The 22930-nt window shown below is 40.3% G+C and overlaps 1 protein-coding gene and 1 long non-coding RNA gene across 4 annotated transcripts; both read left to right on the forward strand.

Annotated features, from left to right (window-relative positions):
* The first annotated feature begins 2738 nt into the window (after window positions 1-2738).
* LOC113012208 (uncharacterized) lies at window positions 2739-3478 on the forward strand. Its single transcript, XR_003270664.1, has 3 exons — window positions 2739-2817; window positions 2893-2990; window positions 3163-3478. It is a non-coding gene; the product is annotated as an uncharacterized LOC113012208 (long non-coding RNA).
* Window positions 3479-5543: 2065 nt separating this feature from the next.
* LOC113018638 (coiled-coil domain-containing protein 149-like) lies at window positions 5544-20068 on the forward strand. 3 transcript variants are annotated; one of them, XM_026161829.1, is made up of 13 exons: window positions 5544-5716; window positions 6642-6803; window positions 7216-7254; window positions 8859-8966; window positions 9053-9169; window positions 10834-11006; window positions 12262-12334; window positions 12515-12599; window positions 13189-13333; window positions 13522-13598; window positions 14717-14749; window positions 17843-17947; window positions 18872-20068. In XM_026161829.1, the coding sequence occupies exons 1-13, from the start codon at window positions 5666-5668 to the stop codon at window positions 19429-19431; spliced, it is 1728 nt and encodes a 575-aa protein (XP_026017614.1). In that variant the 5' UTR covers window positions 5544-5665; the 3' UTR covers window positions 19432-20068. The 3 variants fall into 3 exon arrangements, with proteins under 3 accessions (XP_026017614.1, XP_026017615.1, XP_026017616.1); XM_026161830.1 differs by lacking the exon at window positions 14717-14749; XM_026161831.1 differs by lacking the exons at window positions 14717-14749; window positions 17843-17947.
* Window positions 20069-22930: the final 2862 nt, after the last annotated feature.

Raw genomic sequence — 22930 nt, forward strand, 5'->3', positions numbered from 1 at the left:
CTGTTGTAAATCACAACAGAGATATCTGTTCTTACCTTTTGCGTCAGGGTGCAGACCCAAATGTACCTTCTGAACTCCTATGGGCACCTTTGCATTATGTCTCACTGTCCGAAGCACCTCTTTATTTTGTAGATCTATTGCTTGAGGCAAAAGCTAGCCTAGATGGATGGAGTCCTACTCCTCTGCAACAACAGATATTCACACCAATGCAAATTGCAGCCATTAAAGACAGGGAGGATATCATGAAAAGGCTCATCTCTGCTGGTGCTCTGGTGACACTGCCATCCAAAAAAGATGCTCAATGGCTTATGGAAAGTAAAAAAATATCTCAGATGATTAATCACTTTGCATCAAATGGAGATAGAGTGTGTTCCCAAATTAGACATTTTTTGGATATGGAAATTGCTATTTGTGAAAAAACATCTGATGAAGTTTTTAAAATGTTCAACAGTCACATGTTGTTAGAGCATCCTAGGTCTCATCTGACCATGATTGAAATCCTTTTTACTCTTACTGGGAGATGGAAAGATAAATACTGCCAGGCTTGCATTAAATGGCTAAAGAAAACTGGAAATGTGAATACTTACATTGAAGGTGCAGCCAGTCGCTTTCCAAACATCCCCAAGACACATGTAGGGAGGGCAGTTGAAAGTTTGAGTGCAGTTTTCTGCACAATGGAAAACATATCAAATGAGCATGCAGTAGCTGTAGTTCCACAACTACTGAAACTGCTTTGCTTAAAAGAGAGACCTGACATCTGTGAATCAGTGCTACAAACATTGTATGTGATAACACAGAAAACAAAAGGCACAAAGGACTGGCACGTCAACCTTTTAGAGAACTTATGCAGAAGAGTTGCCCCTTTTGTAAATGAGCAACACTCCACTAAGATCAGGATTTACACGTACGCTATATTCGCAAACCTGGTGTCAGTTGAACAGACAGCAAATATTTTAAAATCAGTGGGCATAACTTCAGTGCCCGAGGACATACTGACATCTGTAGAAATGGAAATAAATGAAAAACTGAAAGAGGTGCTGAGGAGTCTGAAAAAGTATTTCAGCAGGTCAAGCTCAGAATGTGAGGGAAATGCAGTCTCAACTTTAGTCAGGAAGAAGAAAAAGAAGAAGAAAAAGAAGGAAAAGGCCCAAAAGCAAGAAGACCCAAATGATGAAGTTTCCACTGCAGCAACTGAACCAACAACAGAAGTTTCTGTTATGGAATCAACTTCAAATTTAAAGCCTTTTGACTACAGCACCAATAAAAATGCAGAAAAACAAAAATGGCTTCCAATCAGCAACAGGTGGAAGGACAAACTGGAGATGCTTGCTGACACAGATGACAGTAAAATATCCAGAATCAGAAGCATTATTTATGTGAATGATGCAGAATTCAGAATAGCAAAGGGAAGTGATGGTACTGAAGTCTTCTTGGGGCTGAGAGAGGATGGCACAGAAGTTGCCATTAAGAGAATGTCTAAAAGCAACTATGAAGTGCTGAAGAACGAAGAAGGAATCCTACGACTTCCTGAACTCGATAATCCTCATATTGTACGATATATTGATGCTGCAGTGGACAAGAAGTTTGGATATCTTTGTCTGCAACTTTGTGAATACACCTTGGAAAAACATATCAAGAATGATGACCATGACCCACTGATGTTAAAGAAACTTGTCAGACAAATTCTTGAAAGTCTAAAGGTGCTTCACTGTGGAAATCCTAAAATTCTTCACCGAGATCTCAAACCCCAGAACGTTTTGATTGGTAAGACATGTTTGAAATTCAGAGAAAAACAAAACAAAACAGATGTCATGAATTAATGATTTATTTTCATGAGTTTTGTACTTTATGCCTCCTGCAGATGTTACTGGGAGGGCAAGATTAGCCGATTTTGGCATAAGCAGACGCTTACTCAAAGGCCAAACAACTCTACATACAAGCAGTGCAGGAACCAGATACTGGATGGCCCGAGAGACTTTAGCAGAAGAAGCGGAAGAATCTGTCATATCATACAAGTCAAGCACTGACATCCAGGTAATACAGGTCCATTAAACTTGATTAACTGAAAGATGCCTTGGTAAAAATACCTAAACTGATGTGTTATTATTAAGGTGGCAGGCATGCTGATTTATTATATCCTCTCTGGAGGCAACCATCCATTTGGCAAATCCTTTAAATGTGAGTCAAACATTTATGATGGAAAGTACAGTTTGGATCATGTTCAAGATGTGGTGGCAAAGGATCTCATCGAGTGGATGATCAACAAAGAGCCAAAGGACAGACCCAAAGTAGAAGAATGCTTAAACCATCCCTTCTTCTGGACTCCGAAAGAGTAAGGAAGTCATGCTGTAACAGAATCTGCGATTTCTAGTTTAACTTTAGTAAAGCAAGAATAGATTTGCTCATGAGAGCCTAAACTGTGAAGGATTTTCAATCATTTTCCCAGGCATGGGGGGAAAGTTTTCAGTCTATTGCTAGGCTTAATACATATGTTGGGAAAATGAGGTCAAACTGTCTTGTACTCAGAAAGGCATGTTAACATTGGCAGCAATTACTAAATTATTTTCCCATACATTTCTGTTCTTGTCTTTTTAAGCAAGACTATTTTGTGCCGCTCCTGTTATTATTCAAGATTTTCCTCTTAGTTTTATGTTGTTACTTATAAAGCGTAATGTCAACTTTATTTCCAGGCAGTTTGAATATTTGAGGAAGACTGGCAACAGGGAGGAGGTGGAAAACTGTCGAAAGGCTGATGAAAAGCTGATTGGTTCACTAGAAGCATATGCTAATGGATCCTTCAAACTGTGGAAAAATAAGGTGACTTACAGATGAGAGGTCAAACTTATGTATTCCTAAAGTCCAGTTCATGACCACCATGTTTTGTTGTTACAGTTTCCTGAAGAGCTGGTTCGGAAGATGGATGGCAGAAAGCCGTACCCTGAAACGACACTGGGATTACTGCGCTTTATACGCAATTTCCATGAGCATAAGTAAGTTAAACTAAATGAAAAACATTATTTCATGAACACATATTCATATGTGTATATATATATAAATTTCTTGTAACTATATGCACATATCACAAATATTTCTGATACTATGACAGATTTGGAAGCTTACTTCTCTGTTACTACTCATTAATAAAACTTTCCTTGTTCACAGTCGTGAGGACGCTCCTCACATTGACGTATTGGTGTTATTTCCTGATCTCTTTGGGTGTGTTTACAAGTTTAACAAGGATAAAGGCTGGAATTTAGAAGGAAAGAAGGAAATGTTTCAAAAAGAAGAAACAAAGGACATTTGTACCGCCTTTGCAATGATGTCTACAAGTACGGACGACCCTCTGAGTTTCCCAGTTCAGGAATCTCAATAGTGACTTTAAACAAAGTTGAATTCAGTAAGGACGAAGGCTGTCATAAAGGCCTGTACAGCATGACAACCATTCAGAGAAAATGTATATAAGCAAATACTATTATTAGAAGTACAGATGTTAATGAAAGCGTTGAAGGATGCTTTATTTTGTTCAAACGTGTGTATATATAAGAACACCACAGAAACCAAACTAGCAAAATCAAAATGTGTTCTACACAATAATCCAAAGTTTTGCACCTGTTGTTCATTGTGACCACTTTCCAAATCCTGATAGAAGGAGAGATGTTATTTTAAGGGAGCTACTAGTACTAGATGTCAGTAATGTTATTTGTATGGTTTTATAGTTAGTAGTTAATTTAAAATGTGCTATTATGGTGGCTGTATTTGCAAATGTTAGTGATAAAAATTCTTTGTTACTTTCAGCTTTAGTAGATAGATCAGTGGAAAAACGACAGGAAAGCAGGAGCAGAGAGAGAAGGGGGAAGACATGAGGCAAAGGACCGCGGGTCAGACTAAAACCTGGGCCGGCCCTTCTCGGCCATATGACATGTGGGCGCCTGCACAACGTGCTGAGCTAAACTGGCGCCCAATAAAAATAAAAATACACTGGCGGTACTTATGAATAAATTCTTCCACTTCTGTTTTTATAGACAGCGTTATTCCAGATAGGAAAAGGATAAATCTACTTTTTCCTTTTTTAATGTATTTTATTTTGGTTGTGTGAAGCAAATACATAGCTTAAGTATGCATTTTCATTTTTGAAAATTTATATATAACATGTCAACTGTATACTAGTATTATGCACTATGCCAACTTTTCTGTTCATGTATTTTGAATTAAAGTGAATGTCATTGAGAATTTACCAAATATATTAGAATTTGTATGTTTTATCAAAGATTTTATCTCATGTTCATTTTGTAAAAAAAACTGCAAATTTAATGTTTAGTAGCTAAATAAATTCCCTTTTTAAAAAAAAAAAAAGTTGAAAGATGTGCTTCTTCCGTTCGCCAGCATAGTTGAAATCAGGCTTCAGAATGTGGAAATGCTGAATTTCATTTAATTTCATTCAATTAAAAACATAGTAGCTTGCAGATCTGAAACCTGAAACCAAAACTGAAATGTCTTGAACCTGGGTTCTTTCTCAAGGCCAAGGGTGAGAAACTTGACTGGCTTTAAAAAGATGTCCAGTTGTACAGGGGCAAAATAACCCCTCAGCACTCTTGTGCATGATCTCAAAAATATTTTTCATGAGTTCATGACCTGCAGTCAATTGTTTTAAGTATAACTGAATACTAATCTGTAATGGTGGCTATATAGTGCCAATATATTCCATTTACATTAGCATCAAAAAGGAGGAGAAACAGCACATGCTTTACTATGTTATTAACACTGAATGAGCAGTGGCCCTTGTTTGTTTGTTTGTTTGTTTCAGGCTTTTTACAGTGAAAACGCCTGGCTTGAGGGTTCCCAGCAAGATTTTCCATAACAGGTTGCCTCTCAACAAGCTCCTGCCTTTATAAGCTGATATCTGGTGTTTGCGAGGGGTATCTGATTGGTATAAAGTTGGTTAATTTGTAAGAAATTATACACATTACGTGTCCTCCCCTGGAAATGATCACTATAGACCTTATAATTAAAGGAGCTTGCAAAGAAAAGCGTCTTGACTTCTTTAAGTTGCTTGAAGACGTTTCACCTCTCATCCGACAAGATTCTTCAGTTCTAAGGTCAAATGGTAGGGAGCCCAGATTTAAACCTAGTGGGAGTATCCCCCCCCCCCCCCCAAAGAGGGACAAAAGGACCCCCTTATAGACCTTATAGTGCCCAGGCCATCACTGTTTACAAACTTTACAGGGTCTATAGACATAAAGAAAACAGTGCATTTTCCCCATATAATTTGTATTATTTAAGCGTTTTGGTCGTTTCTCTCCAAAAAGTGCTGAAACGGAATTTTTTTTAGTGGAAGACTTTGTGCTTTTATTATGAAGGAACCCATTTCCGCTTTGTCATTGTCAGCTTCACTGATTCTCCACTATTTATCTCAAATCTCTTATATATATATATAACTCGAATCGTTCTTATAAAATCGTTTAAAACTTCATTGTATAAAATTGTCCAAAACTGAATTTCTTCTAATATAACATTATTTTCACAGACTTGCCGGAAGTCGTTTCCATATTTTGTCTTTCTGCGTAACTTGACAGCAGAGGCTAAGAAAGTGACGTTGCAGGATAAACAAACGGATGAGGAGAGGGGGGCTGGTGTGTCGTGACATTTTTGCAAAATATTACGAATAATGCAGTCTTCCAAGAGGAGTGAGAGTGACTGGCAGGGGCTAGTCAGCGAGGTAAGTGAGGGGGAGAGACCGTAAACAGCTGCAGACACTGACCGGTTTTATAGATGTTTCCCGGTGTCCATATGGAAACGAGCCTCTGTCTCTTAGCTTTCATACACCTGGACGTTCATTAATACACGCACGAGCTCAACGTTTTTTGACACCGGTGGGCTCTTCATTGATGGCTTCTGCTAGCTATTCCGTTAAGCTGATAGCATACGACTGTGTTGGTGCAAATACACCAACCCACCCCTATATGATGATGCTACTGTGTACTGATAGGGTAGACCCACCTGTGGGCTCGCGTTTAACCTGTTAAGAGTATTACCGAGTAAGCTATTTGTATATATGAAGGTAAGCGTGTATGTATTTTGGCGCTAACGCAGTAATTTAAGCTTGTAGGCTAATTTAATTAGCACTATATGCCGCAAATATCGAATAACCTGCACCTTTATAACATTTGACAGACCATAGAAATAAGAAAATAATTAGCATTTAACGCAGTAATGAAAAAAAAATGTTTGTTTGTTTTGATTTATTTTACTGTAACTGAAAGACATGGCAAGCACTGAACTTAACAAAACTACTACAGCACACCGTGCTGCATGATAGGAGCTGCTATTTGGTTATAAGCTGGTCTGACTGCTATCGGTCTCCACTGTTCATTATTGTGGGCCTTATCTGTACGTCAAACACTTCACTCCAGTGTGTTTTTCCACCTGTGGGAAACAGGTTAGGGTTGGTTTTGTTTGCACAATTAATGTAACCGTTCCCATCACAGAATAAGATAAACATAAAGATACATGATAAAACCAAGAACAAGCTTAATACAGATGTTACATGTCCAGCTGTGGTCCCTGAAATAAACATGACTGCCAATTCAGTCAACAGTAATAGATCTCATAGCACCATGGCTCTCGTGCATTGTTTGCTTAAGTTCTTGGTGTGTAAGCGGAAGTTGGAGAGTAAGAAGGAAGCCCTCCTCATCCTGTCCAAAGAGCTGGACACCTGTCAGCAGGAAAGAGACCAGTACAAGCTGATGGCCAACCAGCTGAGAGAACGCCACCAGGGACTCAAGAAGAAGTACAGGGAACTCATTGTGAGTGGTTCAGCCTTCAAGGTGGTACTTTTTTGTGACCACCCTTTAGCATGAAGTATTTTACAGCCATGAGCAAAATGAATCGACAGTCCGCTCCAAGATGTTGAAATTCATTTTCACACTTGTGGTATTTTTTGTCATGTTAACAGGATCATTACTTTGCTTAATATTGCAGATCCTGATCTGATTTTGTCTTTATGTATTTTCTAGATTTCTTGAAGGAATATCGATTTTTTTGTGTAATTCTGATAGAGTTTCTCTATTCAAGCCCACCCCAAAGAAAGAAAATATTTTAAATTTTTTGGCAGCAGCTAAACGTAGATATTCAGTTTTCCATTTACACGCTGCTACAGTTTATAGTATTTGCTGTATTATTGCAGCTGATGATAGAAGTCTTTTTTTCATGTTTCAGGATGGTGACCCCTCTTTGCCACCTGAAAAACGCAATCAAGTAAGTTTTAATTTTATTAATACATATGCTAATAGGTACAGTTAAATGAGGTAATGTCTATTAAAAATGTGTGTAATTCATAAACAGTTAATCCAATGCTTATGTTAAATTCACAGCTTGGTTGTTTATTTGAAATTCTTCGTGCTGGCATACAGAGGCCATTTCTTTTGTGCTGCAGGATAAATATCAGGGTGTATGTTAATCAGACTCCTCTCTCTCTCCTTATTGAATGCACTTAAGTAGGTGAGAATTCCAGACTATTGTTGTTCTAGGGTGGGTGTGTCTTCTACAAGTCCTGAGGCCTGCACTATGAAGCAGGATTTTGTATTTTCCAGGTAACTCCCTGGTTAAACCTGACTTTTCTGTACTGCAAAGGTGGCTCACTCCTTATCAGTGTACATCGCCATGGTAACATATGCTGTGAACCTAACCTGCTATGGAACAGGATGTTTCCCAGATTAGAGATCAGCAGGCATGAAATCCTCATCTACTGACTGCTCAGTTTTCTGGAAAATAGTGGCACTATCCATGGGACCTCTGTGCACGGGACAGAAGGACAGAATAGGAGCATCTAAAGTTTTTTTTTTTTAATGGCATCTGAAGTCTTTGTCTTTCCTTGATCAACATCAGTGATAAATCTGGATTCTTAGATGCAACTTTGTTCCATGATTTGTTTTCTGTTAGCTTCACTTCCACCAACACCACTAGATCTATAGCTGAGAAAATAAAAAGTGAAACTGCCCTCTAAACTTAATGATAGATTCATGATATTGACAAGTTTGTTAATATAGAGAGTTTGCATCTTCAAATAGCCTAAACCTTATTAATATTGTAAGCCTTTTCCTGTCTTACTGCCCAAAGCTCTGAAAGTGCTCACACATTCATTCAACACTAAACTGCTGTACAGTGCTTTTCCTGCCATGCTGCTGTGTTATCTGAGGCACTTGTGTTGGTTTTAGTCTGTATTATGTTTTTTTAACCTCTTCATATTTTTTGTATAGTATAGTTTTATTTTCCTATGCAAGATGACCTACTCTGATGCCAGTAAACCCATCGATAATTGCTATTTCTGAATGTTGCCAATGCCAACCCTTTCATGTTAACGCGCAGGGGAAACCTTGGATTAACTTAGCGCCTTGACAGCCAGCTTTGTGTGACTGCTTATCCTGACTGCCAGTGTTAGGTTAAGTGAATCCAGATAACAGAAAGATGTTCTGCTGAACTTGCTTTGTAACATAGGGCCCTGCATGACTCTGTCTTATTGTGCTTTCAGGGACATGGTGACACTGAACAGTTGCTGGTTGAATAGCACTATAAAATACAATGAAATAGTAACAAAACACCAGTGAAATGAAAAATGAAAATACTAATGTGTACACTAGATGGCACTAAATAATTGTCTCTTTCATTAGAACAGGATTGTGGACTGGCTTTGTTTTTATCTCTGAAATTTTGTGGATGTTAAGATAGGCATTTTTTTTTTCTTGAGTTGAAGAAGGAAAATGTTTGATGCTGATTAAATGTGATTTCCTGGGGTATTTGAACCTTGTCTGGCCTGGCACAAGCTGTTGTGCATTCACTCTTCTCCTCCTCCTGCTCCGCAGGTGAACCTGGCTCAGCTGCTGAGGGACTCAAGGGAACGAACAAAACAGCTTGCCGAGGAGGTGAAGGAGCTCACTCAGAGGCTTGCAGAGGCCCAGGGGGATAACAAGGTGAAGTAACCAGGGGTACTCGCACAAACGTACATGGAGATTAACTATTTAAGAGAAGTAAAAAGTTGAACTTCTCTTTTCTGCAGCTCCTGAGGATGACCATTACTCGACAGAGGCTGGGGGATGAAGAGGTCGGGGTGCGTCACTTCCCCGCCCATGAGCGTGAGGATCTGGTTTGCAAGCTAGAGAGAGCTGGGCTACAGGTGGACGTATTTCTTACCTTAAAGCACTTTGATACGTTTGGCAATTAATCCTCCATTTTCAGGTCCATTTCTTCTTTTGTGGAATATTCATTAGGATGTTGCTACAGGATTAAGGAAAAGGAGGGAACTCCATCCAGGGACATGTCATTTACAAATTTAATCCAAAAGAAAGAGTGTTTTTAAAAAAAAAAAAAGTCTAAATCACTACCTAGGACGTTAATTATTGTTAAAGTCCTAAGATCGCTTTGTAACATATTAGCAGTTGCACAGTACTGTCAAATAATACAAATAAAAGCATTTTCTATGTGGGGTGGTGGAGCTTGGTTTGAGCTGTTTAACCAGATGCTTAAAGTCCTGTTTTCTGACATATAACTCCATCAGTAATTTCCATCCACTGTTCACTTTTCCTGTCATAGGGAGTGCTCCAGTGACACTGACGATTGATGGAATAGTGAAACATGTTTGTAGTTTCCACATTTAGCAGGAACTTTTTTGTTGCATATCTTACAAAGCCTTGTGCTTAGTTGGAGATTATTGAAGTAGCTCCCTTTTTAGGCACTAAATCGCTCCAACATATACTTGGTCTTATGTCATTTTTTTTTTTATCACATAAAACTTTATGCCGGTGTTTTTGCAGATGACATGATATGGCACAGCTCTAGTTATCCCTGTCACTTCACAACAATGATCTAGGTTTGAATCTTTTGTCCATTCAGGGTTTGAAAATGTGTGTGTCATTAGGTAAATGAATGTAGGATGAACAGGGTGAGTGTAAATGGCAATTAAGTCCAGTAGTAAGTGATTCAGTAGTGACAATTTCTATTGAAAACCAGTAACTGGTGCAGATTGTAACTACTTTAGAGTGTTCTTTTCTGCTTTTCATAGTCTTGGTTGATTGGGTATTGTCGTAACCCTGATGGGTCGATGTTGACATGCAAGTTATTGAATTTGATAACTCGAGGATGAAGCAATGTAGGAATTTTAAATCTATTCCATTGGTGTATCTACTTCATGACCTCGGCTCAAGGTCAGGAGTCAAAGGTCAAGTGTTCATTACACTCATTCAAAGGTTAAGTTGTCCTACAGTTTATGTAGAGAACAATGTAGTGACTTGTATCATTTTTAACTACATATTAATAAGACTGATTTATCTAATTATTAAGTTTCTAAAGAAACCTGACGTTTCTGGAACTGTTCGTTTCTAGTCAGGGCCTCATGACAGACATTTATTATAGATTTCCTCAGTAGACGTAAGCTCAGTAATTCATTCATTTTGTTTAAAACTTTCCATAGTGAATCACACTTTTTGCTTGGAAATGCACTCGGCGCATTACTGTCCATGTGCTTTGAATTTAATTTCAGAGTAGAACATTTTATTATTGGCAGAATCCTCTCTGCACATTAAACACAGTAAATGTATTAGACTGATAAACAATACTTCCTCCTCTTTGAAACCCGCAGTGGAGCCACTTAACTGTTATCTACTAGAGTGGAAGCTGCTCACTTTAAAACAGCAGGGGAGCTCCTGAGTTGCTGAATGCTAAAAACAGTGTATGCAGCCTCAGCAAACTCTACTTTAATGAGCAAAAGCTTTGAAATATCCATCACGTGAACGTTTCCGTGGCTTCCCTCACAAACAGTTCTGCCTGTATGCCTTTTTCTAGATGGAGGAGATGGAGAACAACATGAAAGCACTGACAGACGAGCTCCAGGACGTGAAGGCAGAGCGCACTGTGTTCAGAGAGAAGGCGGAGCGACTAAATATGGAGCTGAATCATATTTTGGGGAACCATGAGGCTCGCATCATTGATGTGGACGCCCTGTGCATGGAAAACAAGTGAGTTAGAGATGTGCCAGACAGAAGTGTCATCATTTGACACTTTTTAAAATACATTTTTCAGTCCCAATACTATCTTCTAAAACATCAAAACTATTTAATACCAAACTTCGAATTTACCTAATAAACGTAATTAGTGTAAACCAACTAAAAGGTATGTTAAATCTTGAAAGTAGACATCTTTGACTTCAGTATTAACTTCATAAACTCCTGGCATTTTCTCAGCTACCTTTCATCATCACCTTTTTCAGCAGTCTTGAAGGAGTTCTCACACACTGAGCACCTCCTGGCTGTTCTTCCTTACTCTGTGGTGCATCTCATCCAAAAACCTTTTCAACAGTGGTTAGGTTTGGATGTCTGTGGATGCCAGGTGTTCCTGATTCTGAACACCATCCTTTTTTTGAGAGAGGGGCTTTAATGTTCCCCTATTGTGCAATAATAATAGAAGTCAGAAATTGCTGCAGGATGAATTCTGAGTAAATCATCATCAGTGTCACTAGCAGATGTCCTCACAGTATCACACCATCTTTGCCATAACTAACAATGAGAGACACGTGCATGTCCATTTCTTGTTTCTTAGATGATAAAGGTGTGATTTGCACAGTGTCCTCCAAACAGCTCCTGCTGAGATGTGTTTGGTTCCTATCAAACTTGAGGGCTCTAATCTGAAGTGCCAATGATTGACTTCTGAGGCTGTAATCCTAATAAACTTCTCTCTTGGTCTTCCTGTCTGGAGGCAATTGTCATGAAAGACAGTTGATAGATTTTGAGATGGCACTTGGGGAAACTGAATGAACTGACTGACCTCCTTTTTTTTGAAATAATATAAACTTGTTTCTCTCTTTATTTAGATGGCCATTTCTTGTTGCTTAACTAAGCAGTACTGGACATGTTCTTCCTTACTGTACATGCGCTTCAGTGTTTTTACCCACGTCTTATGTGGTAGTCATGTTTAATCGGGGTGGACGTTAGCTAACAAAAGATCAAAAAAGCATGGATGAAGAGAATGCTTGGTTTCATTTCCATATGAATGCATTTTTTATGTTGTGACTTCTGTGTTCTACATGGCAGAGGGTGAGCTAAATGACAAACAGCAAGACAAACATAAACAAGAGTCATTCACGTTACCAAATGCTCTTTTTGACACTGCCTCCTGCTCACAGTGCACAGCGATTATACATGTAATGTGGAACTCCTCTGTCTGTCATGTGTGTTTTGACTTTGCTGGGTGTCTTTCTAATCAATGTTCCTGTAGGTATTTACATGACCGTTTAAATCAACTGCAAGAGGAGGTGAACCTGCTGAAGTCAAACATCATGAAGTACAAGGTACAGATTGAATGCTGCAGTTAAAATGTGACACAGACATTGCCTGACTCAGTGCATGTAATTTCTTTACATGTGTATGGTTTTGTGAACGTTCTTAATGCAAAGGAAGTGACTTTTTACTAAAATGTTCGTGTGAATCAGCAGGGTGAGCTTTATTCTCTTGTTTTTCTGTCCCTGCAGACAGCCCTGGAGAGGAGGAAAAACTCCAGCACATATGGGAAATCAAATAACAGTCCTCTTACTGGAGTCCTCTCAGCCAAACAAGGTGAAAACACAACCTGTTCAGCTCACTTTGAGTTCTTTAAACTCAGACATAAATAGATGTAGTATTAGCTGATCTGGAAACTGCAGAAAGGCACTAATGCGAATGTTCTCAGGCCAAATAAACTCTACAACTGATGGCGTGTCTTCAGTATAACAACCACTTCCTTTGTTTCTACCCGTGTCTCAATGGATTATTTAATAACTTCTCTTTTTGCCGATCCTCCGAGCCACTGCCGGACACCAGCTGGGTTACTAATTGTATTCTGAGTGGTAAAGAGCACCACTGGCAGGGAAATGAGCCTGCCATGATGACTGACAGTTGCTGGCAGAAGCAGCACAGTGGGCTCTGGAGTTAAAGTTAGGAGAGTGTCACCTAGAAGACATCTGTTTCTAACTCTCCATCTCTGTCTTACTCTTATCATGCTGTGTTCCCTGTCTCTTGTTATATCACCCTGCTTTCTTTGTTACCTATTTTTAACTTTTGTGTAAGTTTTATTGGGGGATTATTGGCATTTCTCTTCCCTCCATTTGTGGCTCTCTGTCCCTTTCTCTTCCCATCCTGATTTTTTCCCCCTTTCCCTCCTTTTTAGTTCAAGAGATGCTTCTGGAAGAGCAGGGCTGCAGTCTACCAGCCACGCCTCAGTCAATCGCCGACCTCAAGTCTCTCGCCACTGCTCTCCTGGAGACGATCCATGAGAAGAATTTGGTCATCCAGCACCAGAGACACAGCAACAGGTATTAATAGTTCCTGCTTTGCCGCTGATGGCATCATAATGGTAATATTTCACCTTTAACCCCCTAACACAGTTACATTGTTTGTCTAGCTGTTACAAGAATTCTCCTCCTATAAAGCAAACACTGGAATATGACATAAGTGTGCGCACACACACACACACTGACCCTTCTTCTCACCTGGCCTGCAGGATCTTGGGAAATAGAGTTGCAGATTTGGAAAGGAAGCTGAAGACCTTGGAGGTTTCAGGATTATGGAGTCTTCCAGGTGGGTCTTTGAACACCTAAGCTGTTCCACCATCAAACCTTTTATGAATCCATTAAAAACTAAAAGTAGTTCAGCAATGTTTATTTTGAGACACTTTTGTGCTTTTGGAAAAATGATCACATATGATGAGTAAAACTAATGAATCATATTAATGTATCGTTTGAAGACTACCGCTGAGAACATGTAATCTTTCCCACATCATTAGAAAACATAAGTGTGTGTGTGTGTGTGTAGCCAATAAAACATTAAGATAAGCAAAAGATCAGACGTTGGCTGGTGTCAGATAGCTTTGTCTTTGCTCTGCTCTGCCTTGAAGACCAGCATCCCGGCATCGCCTTTTCACTCTTGACAATGAGACTGGTGTTATGTTTGTAACATTTAATGAAGCTGCCAGCTGAGGACCTGCGAGGCATCTGTTTCTCAAACTCGAGACTCTGATGTCTTCTTGCTCAGTTGTGCACTGGGCCTCCCACTTCTCTTTCTGCTCTGGTTAGAGCCAGTTTGCTCTGTTCTTTGAAGAGAAGTGCACACTGTTGTACTTCATTTTTATTTAATTTTTTTGGGGATTTTTCCTCATGGAATATCTTTCACGTCTAAGAACAAGAAAACTGAAAAACTGGAAAGTTGACTTGTTTTTTCTGTCTGTTTAAATCCACACAGGCTGAAGCTCCAGACACGCGACTACTTAAACTTTAAGCTAATCAGCTAAAACAGCTTTTAATAATCTTCTGTTACTATCATAGTCATCATCTACTACATAGATATTCCATTAAAATCAAGAAAAAGATAACAATGACTTTAAAGTTATTTTGATTTAAACAAATTAGGACCTCTTTTATTTTAAAGGTCTATGTAAAATCTCCTAAAATCATGGATACAGTATTGAAGTGCATCCATATAATAAATATGATTTTCAATTTAAGTTAAAATCATTTAATAATTGTCTCAGTGTTGTCCATCTGATGCATTTAAAGGTTGTTTAAATGACCCGGAGATCTTTGCTGGGATCGTTCTAGCTGGCCTGCTGGTTTAAATTCATTTCCTCTCCTGTCTTTTTCATTAATGAGCTTTTCTGTTCATAACACTGTGCCTTTCTCTCCTCTCTGGCTGCGTCTCAGGCTTGACCTACCACGTATCTGTGGGAATTGGGAGTATGTATTCCTTCTGCCCCACTTAGTTCATCCATGCCCTCCACTATGTCATGCCAGGACAAATCTGGGCAGACGCCCAGAAAACATGTCACCTCATGCCCACCGTTTACAATGTGTTGACTCCATTGACCACCAGCTCATGTGTCTGTTCATGATACCGCTGACTGAATCAGGCCGACGGAGTGCCACACACTGATGCTCTCGGTCCAGTGGACCTGTCTTAAATTTTACTCACAAGAGAAACCAAAAAAAAAAAAAAGCGCTTTCTTTGAGTGATGCAGTTGGGCTTCTTTTAAGGGCAGCACAGTACTGTTGAGTAGTAGTAGTAGAAGGATTCGAGGCTCTCATAATACAGATGAGAGCCTTGTTGAAGACAGTTTGTCATATACAGTTTTGGTATATGAGGGTGTAAAGTCAAAGTTCTTATTATTTTATCAGAAAGTGAATTTTTGCACCACTTTTTAACCCTTGATCCTATATTTGTATTTAAAATTGAAGTATAAAAAATGCTGTATCGGCTGTCAGATTTTCCTCAAAGACACAGCTCGTGACTTTTCCTGTCCTGCAAAGACGTCCGACTCTCAGTAGAGCAAAACCAGTCCAAAAATATAAAACTATTTACCAAACGTAATCGAAAAACATTTGCGGCCTGAAACAAGGGGACCGTGCTTGCTCACTTAGAAAGCAGTTCCCCTTTATCTCCACTGGAGGGAGATGTTGTGCCGTCTATGAAGCAGACTGAACGGTGGAGGGGCTGCGGCTGGATGGAGGTGCCCTGTCATGAGACCGTCATTCTCTCCGCCATAAAACTGACAAGCATCCATTACTGAAAATGATTGCCCACATTACAAACACATTTAGGGGAATGTGCCGTTATTAGGGAATTTGTAGACGAGGGCCCAGAGTGCCTGACGACCACGCTGTCCACCACAGTTAGGGAGACAGAGATATAGAGAGAGATGTGAGCGTCTGTGGCCTTGATGCGAGATGAAGTTGGGCTGATTGATATTAAAGGCAAACGGGATAGGATGGAGGGCCTTGGCTGCCTACCTGAGTCCCGGAAAACACTAGAGGTGACTACATTGTCTACGGATGAGAGAGAGCCAAAAACAATAACAGTGACATCGATGCGGTGAGTCAGATAAAGTTGTGATTGATAGCTTCCCCCACCCCAGTCCTCCAGTTCAGCGCCCCCACCTCCTGTGCTGAATGAGTGTGAGCTGAAATGTAACACTGCGAGTGAAAACCTGTCAGAGTGCATCAGAGATTGAAAAGACAGAGGTGGATACAGAATGCACCCTGTTTTGGTCAACTGACAGACTTTTTCCAGTTAAGAGGAAGGCATTTCCTGTCAATGTCGAGCTAGACAGCACTGCATAGTGTAAGCTCCTGTGACTAGCTGACAGCTATGTACACTTCTCCCGTTTGTGATATAGTCTTTAATATCCAGTATGATCTGGTGTCACATAATATGGAATAGTCCTTTTTTATGCGCATAAACACACATATAAATTTGCGTGTTTGTTAGATGTGTTTCAAAGAGGTGTAGAGGTGGTTAGATGATGATACAGGCAGCTGTCAGTAAGGGTTCAAAGCAAACCACTGGTGCCTCCTATCTCTGAGTTCTGCACGCCTCATGGAGACACAGCTGCTGTGCTCAGTCTGGGTCTTCGTCTGCATATCCAGTAACCAGCATCGCTTTATTACTGGCTTCAAAAGGCAGTCTGGTGAAGTTTTCCTCGACTGTTCTCCTAAAAATAAATCTAAACTGTCCTAACACAATTGCAAGTTTAGATGCAGTTTCACACACTACTGGCCAGTCCTACCTATGTGATGTCGATATATTGCTCAGCATTCTAGCATCTTCCTAAATGGCACTTTTATGTCTGCCCAAAATGGCCCATATCTGCATATCTTTGGCCTTGAATGATGGCAGTGGCTCAGGGTTGGTCTGTTTGCTTAGACTCAGCTGCTGCACCACCTTATATGGATCTGATGTTACGTGTGGGATTAGATTTGACAATACTTGCCATAAAACATCATCAGGCTCAGTTTTCTGACTCGTGGGTCAAGTCTTTTTCCCACAGCAGTTGTTATTAGTGCCAAAAATAGACCAGATCAAGCTCAAAGTGTATCTGGGTGAAAATATAAAAGCCTCCACAGATCATCAGTCTGTGTTGTACTGGGTTGTTGCTGTTTGCAAGAGAATAATCACAAATGATTTGTGGAAATATTGTATTGATTTTTTATGCTTTATTTAGCAGATATTTGGCTAATCGGGCTGTTTTTAGTCAAAAACAATCATAAAATTGATCTTGGTTTTGTTTTATGACAGTTTATTATTTTTAAATATCTTAGTAGTGGCCTATTGAAGTAACCAAAAGGAATGCAGTTTAACAGCCTAACAGCATATTAATGGCTAAACACAGTCTCACAGTTAAATAATTAGAGGAACTTTCTAGACAACATGACTTTTTTGTTTTTGCTTCTTTTGATTTACCCAGCTGGTACGACGAATTCTAACAGTCTCTCCCTCGCTCGCTGTTCCCATGTCAGTGTAAACATTGAGCATCCATAACAATATGGACTGTTTTCATAACAATATGGTGTCCGTTCACCATTCATGATTCTCATGCATTGTGTCTTCCAGTCATCCATTTTCTCGTTCTCCTGTTTGTTTTCTTGTCGCACACTTGAACGGTCGGAGACACACGCAGAGGTTCGCCTGTTCACAGGCTACGTGCGACGGCAGAGGCTGCTAACTTCCAGCTGAGTGTCTGTGCATATAGTTTTGTGTGTATACTCGTGACGTCTGGTTTATAGTGCACAGTCTCTTTTGAGTAGCATATGGTGTCAGCCTAAGAGGCGTGCAGCCATCACTAATGAAGACAGATGAGAGGGAGCTGGAGCCTCTTCCTGTGAGCACTGCAATGCATACGTGCGCCTGTGTTTGCATGCACCATCGTACATGTGCTCCATCCAATCTAACACTCCTCCACCCTCCAAAAAACCCTCTACATATCACTTGTTTGTTGTTCTCATTTGGACCAGAGAGTAACTGGGAGCGTTTTCTCCTTGGCGCTGATGTTACAGGGACAAGAGACAGTATCACACTAAATGAGAACCTTCAGCCAGAGCTCCGTCCTACACGTGTCACGTCTCAGCCAAACATGCAGCCCAGAGTGCATCCACCCAAAGGTGAGTGTGTAATTGCGAGTGACTGGCTTCTCCAGTCAATGATAAGAACTCCTACCGCTAATGGCGTAAACACTGCAATTAGGCATTGCATGCTAAACACTCCTTTCTACCTTCCATGTTTAACCCAAGTCCTTTCCCTTCCCGCCTCCACTTCTCCCTGCTCCTCATTGGTGCAAGATGCCCAAATGCCATGGCATTTTGGAAATGTGAGGCAAATTCTCGCCCACTGACATTCAGAAACTTCTGCCATGTTCTCTTTGAAAGAGGGTGGGGGGATCAGGGTGGGAGGACTATAAATATGGATGCCACTTCAAGTAATGTTGCTTTCTTCTTGCGTGTTTTTGCGTGTCTGTGTGTGCGTGGGGGTGGGGGGACTCTATGTGTGCAGTCTTTAACCTTTTTGCCTGCACATCCACAAATATGGGTCAGTAATCCCCAAAGTGAGAGCATATTTTGGCGAAGAAGCAGAACTAAGCTGTTGCTATTGCTGAGATGCAGGGCGTCACACTTGTCTTGCGTCCCCTTGTCTGGGGCACCGCTGCTATATTTAGCCTGTTGCCATGGAAGCACTTCAGTCACATAAGTAATTGAAATAAGTTTCTACATTGACACTGTGATCCAACTCTGAGAGAGGAAAGTTTTTCTAGCAGAATCAATACGGGCTTTTTCATTTGTGGCTGCTGTTTCGGTTTTTTCATGCATTTTAAACTCTTGTCTAATGCAATTTTTGTTATATTGTTTCGTGTGTGTGGTTTTTGGGTTGGTTTTTTTTATTACTGTTATCAGTTATGACAATAATTATTGTCTCTAGCTACTCATTAGAAAGTTTTCCTTTTTTCTTTTTCTTTAAAAAACTTTTTTGGCTCCAGCTTCAGATCAAGTGAGCGATTAAAATGACCAGTCATCTCATCTTCCTTTTCCCAGTTCTTTTAGACGACAGAAGTTCACATGAATCATCTTGGGAGTGCCACACCGCTGGCGCTGACCTTGGCACAGATGGTGTCAGCAGGGAAGACGCACCTGCACTGCACAGCAGCCTGGAGACTCTTGACAGGGTGGAGACGAATGGGATTGACAGAAGGGGGGGGGAGCTGGTGACCCTTACAGAAGATGCAGGCGTAGAGCTGGAGGAGGGGCGGAGCCCTGTGGAAGAGGCAGGGCATGAGATAGAAGGAGTTGATGATGATGAAGAGCTGGGTTCCACGGTGGAGGAAGGAGAGGAAGCAGCTCTGGCGCTGGATGTCCCACAAACTGAATCAGACCTTCAGTGGCTTTCAATTAAACAAGCTTCTGTCAGTCATTCGGAGGTGGGTCAGCGGCCCTGTGAATCCCAAAACAGTGAGTCCGATAATGTACCTGAACATGAAGAAGCCTCTGTGTCAACTCCAGAGAGCCAGGCTGCAGAGGTGTCGAGTACAAGAGAGTGGGACGTTCAGTGTCCCTCTGCACAGAGTGACTCCTGTCATAGTGACAACTTGGCATGATCCAACCGAGAAGCTTATTTAAATCCTCGTCCTTGTCGTCGTTATTGATGATTGCATTAATCATCCACTGTTGCATTCCCACAACACAGCCAGTGCTCACGAGCTGTCTTCTCCACCGCTTTAGTCAATAAAAGAGAGAGAAAGCACTTTTTCAGCCACCACTGACAAAGCTCGAAGTGCACTTTGTATCCAGACAAGCTTGTTGCTGCACAGGAACAGAAAATCTTCAAATCGATGGAGTTGCAAACTTCATGCCCTGCAGGAAGAATTTAGCTAGGAAAATAACAAATATGGCAACATGCGTTCCTATGCCCCATATTTCCTTTCCCCTGCGATAAGATAATCCCACTTGTTTGCTTTCTTCTTCCTAAGGGATGTTAATAAACTGAATGCTGCATTTTTTGTCACTCTTAGATGAGTTCAAATTTTCATACCAAAACTTGTAATGAATGTGCACATAATTGTGAATTATTTAATCTTAATACCGGAGATTCTATTGATGTCTGTTCAGCATTATGGGTGAATCTTATTAATGAGTCCATTTTTATTTTTCCATATTTAACAGTTGATTTTTGAACTACACTACATGTGCCTTATATGTGGAACTCGCTGATATTTATAAATGTATAAACCTGCAGCATTGGTGGTTGTCACTTTTCTTTTCACAGATTAAGCTAATACAGACTTTCAGTCATGTGAAAAAGAAAGTTTTCATAGGAATCTGTGCACTCTTATAAATACGTACACCTCATAATTGAGTAGCTTCTAGAGCCACATTTAGCAGTAATAACTTTACATAACTATTTTTTATATGATTTTATGAGTGTCTCACAGTCTCATCATTTATTCTGTTGTAGACTTTCACGCACAGCAGAAATTCAGACCAAGCTTTAGCTTTCAGACAGATGGCCTCATATTTGACTGAGAATATTTTGGTATGCGGCGTTCATGGTTGACTCAATGACTCAAAGGTCTCCAGGTCCTGTGGCTCCAAAACAATGCTAAATCGTCGTCCCTCCACCGCCATGCTTGAAAGTTGGTATGAGGTGTTTGTGCTGATGTACTGTTTGGTTTCCACTGAATGTGTTCCAGTGCAATATAGAAATATGGAAATCTCTACTTTGGTCTCATTTGTCCAAAGGAAATTGTTCCAAAAGTCTTGTGGTTTGTTGTCATGCAACTTTACAAACCTAAGCCCTGCTGCGATTCTTCTCTGAGAGAGAAGAAGCTTTCTCCAGGCACTTCTTACAAACAAGCCATACTTCAGCTTTTTGTAATTGTATTGTTCTGAACTTTTAACCTAACTGAGGCCCGTAGAGTCTACGTTGTAGATCTTAGGTTTTTGCAGCTTTTCTGAGAATTGCCGGTTTGCCTTTCAACTGAATTTGCTGGGCTGTTCTTTCCTGGGACGATGGTGGCATTATGTCAACACACAACAACGCCAGAGCAGCAAACTGTCCAAACTTCTCCTTTTATAGAGGTGCTCACACCTGCTGATGATCAGCTATTCAAGTGCATTTAATTAGCAGCACCTGGCTGCTATTTCTCTGACAATGCCAGTGGAAGTAGCAAGGGTGTACTTGGTTTTTCCACATGACTGTAACTTTATTGGTCCTTTATATCCTGCAGACACACACACACACACACACATCAAAAGTAGAACTTATTATTTTAAAAAGAAAGAAAAATGTTTATTTTATGTAGGCGGTAAACAGCGAGACCAAACCATTAAAATAGTTGAACTAGTTAGCCTAAAGTCATAAATGCAGGCTTTCTGCAAACATAATACCAAGCCTTCTGGCTCTACAGAATGAAAATAGTAGGTGGTGAAAAGTACATTTTTGTGCCGTGATTGATGAACATCCAGCTTCTACCAAGTGTTAGTAGCACAAACACAAAGTAGACCCAACCAGCTCCTGTACAAGAATATGACTACTACAATATTCACTTATTTTGTTAAGACTTACAATGAACATCTGGCTTACCATCAATTGAAATGTTTGGAACGTGATGGGCTGTGTCAAAGGAGTACTTCAGCTTATCTGACAGGGCTTTTGATATATAAGCGAAAGGTTGCGAACCAGTGGTCTTGTGGGATTTAAAGTTGGATGTTTGTAGCAGCTCTTAAGCTAGAAACCACCCAGGCAGAAATTTTATCTGATCAAAACTTCAGCCGACGGAGGCTGACTTTGTGAACCTGGTGTAATAGCTGTTTGAGCTTCCACACACACACACATTAAGGTTTGATAGTGATGTTCTGGACCAGAAAATGAAATTTGTTCCAACGAAGTGTTCACAAGGTTGGTGTCTCATTAATTCTAAATGGAGCAGCTTCAGTCCTTTACTGAGTGACAGATTTGAAGTGCTTAACTTGATTCTCTATTTAGAGCCTTACGTGTTCAAAGACAGTGTGATGAAGAAACATTTAGCAATTATTTATAATGATAATTTCACAGTTTCTCTGGATAAAAGCGAGAAAACGTATGAAAAAAATCAATTAAACTAAAAATATTGATACTGGCATTAGCTATAGGTCAAAAGTGGATGCTTGTATGTCAGGAATTTATTTGCTGCATGCCTTTCTAAAATCAACATCGTCAACCACATGCACATTTTGCTCAGTGTGATTGTTTATCTTCAACATAAACAAAGTTATAAACACCAGAAGTTGTCTTGCAATATAAAGTGGATGTGCAAACACACCCGTTTTGTCTTACAGCCAAAGTCCAGAGCCCAGTGTCTATAGAGAATCAGTGGCGAGGCCTACTCTGCCTGCATGCAGGTGACAGCTGGCCTCTCCAGGCAAACGCAGCGTCAAAGCCAGAATCTATGAACTGCTTATTCTGCAGAAGGCCACTTGCTATTTTTAATCTCTGACACAAAATAGAGGCGAGGAGAGGGAAAGAATTCAAGCTAGGAAGCCGTGGTGCGCACCCAGCGTCGGCCCCATGCCAGGCAGCTGATTTGGCACACTGCAGCAGGTTTAAGTTTATAAACCAGATGGAAACTGAACTAATCAGTTTGCAAGATGATACCAGCTTGCGATTCCTTTCCTCATAAAGTCATTGACCAGTTTTTGATTGTGTGCAAGCGTGTGAATCGCTTAAGGAAATTAGTCAGCTTTGCATATGTTAGAGAAGAAGTAATGTGTTGGGAGAGGCGGGTGACTGTGGAAGAATGAGCCACATCGGGTGCTCTTGTGGGCTGACTCCATGTTGCGTGTTTTTTGGGGGAGGTTTTGTCATATTTCTAACCATGAACTTAAAACAAGATTCTGAAGTATTATCAGAAACCAGGCCCATACATCTGCCATACATTTGTTTACTATATGTCTATACTGGTATAAATTATGGGCCACTAATCAAAAATAAGGTCCATTAGAGAATTAAAAGAATATCCACCTCTCCAGCACCACCTTTAGAGAGTCCAACTCCATTCCCATGACATTACTGGCCTTGCACATACAGTAAGTTTACTGAGTCTGTTGGCATCTGCGACC

The sequence above is a fragment of the Astatotilapia calliptera genome, chromosome 3, assembly GCF_900246225.1.
Source record: "Astatotilapia calliptera chromosome 3, fAstCal1.2, whole genome shotgun sequence".
Taxonomy (NCBI): Eukaryota; Metazoa; Chordata; class Actinopteri; order Cichliformes; family Cichlidae; genus Astatotilapia; species Astatotilapia calliptera.

Bases quoted from the DNA above. Each gene is read 5' to 3' on its own strand.
- LOC113018638 (XM_026161829.1), top strand. From the start codon at position 5,666: ATGCAGTCTTCCAAGAGGAGTGAGAGTGACTGGCAGGGGCTAGTCAGC. The intron at 9,170-10,833 runs GTGGACGTATTT...GCCTTTTTCTAG, and splicing joins TAGAGAGAGCTGGGCTACAG to ATGGAGGAGATGGAGAACAA. The intron at 14,750-17,842 runs GTATGTATTCCT...CTGATGTTACAG, and splicing joins CGTATCTGTGGGAATTGGGA to GGACAAGAGACAGTATCACA.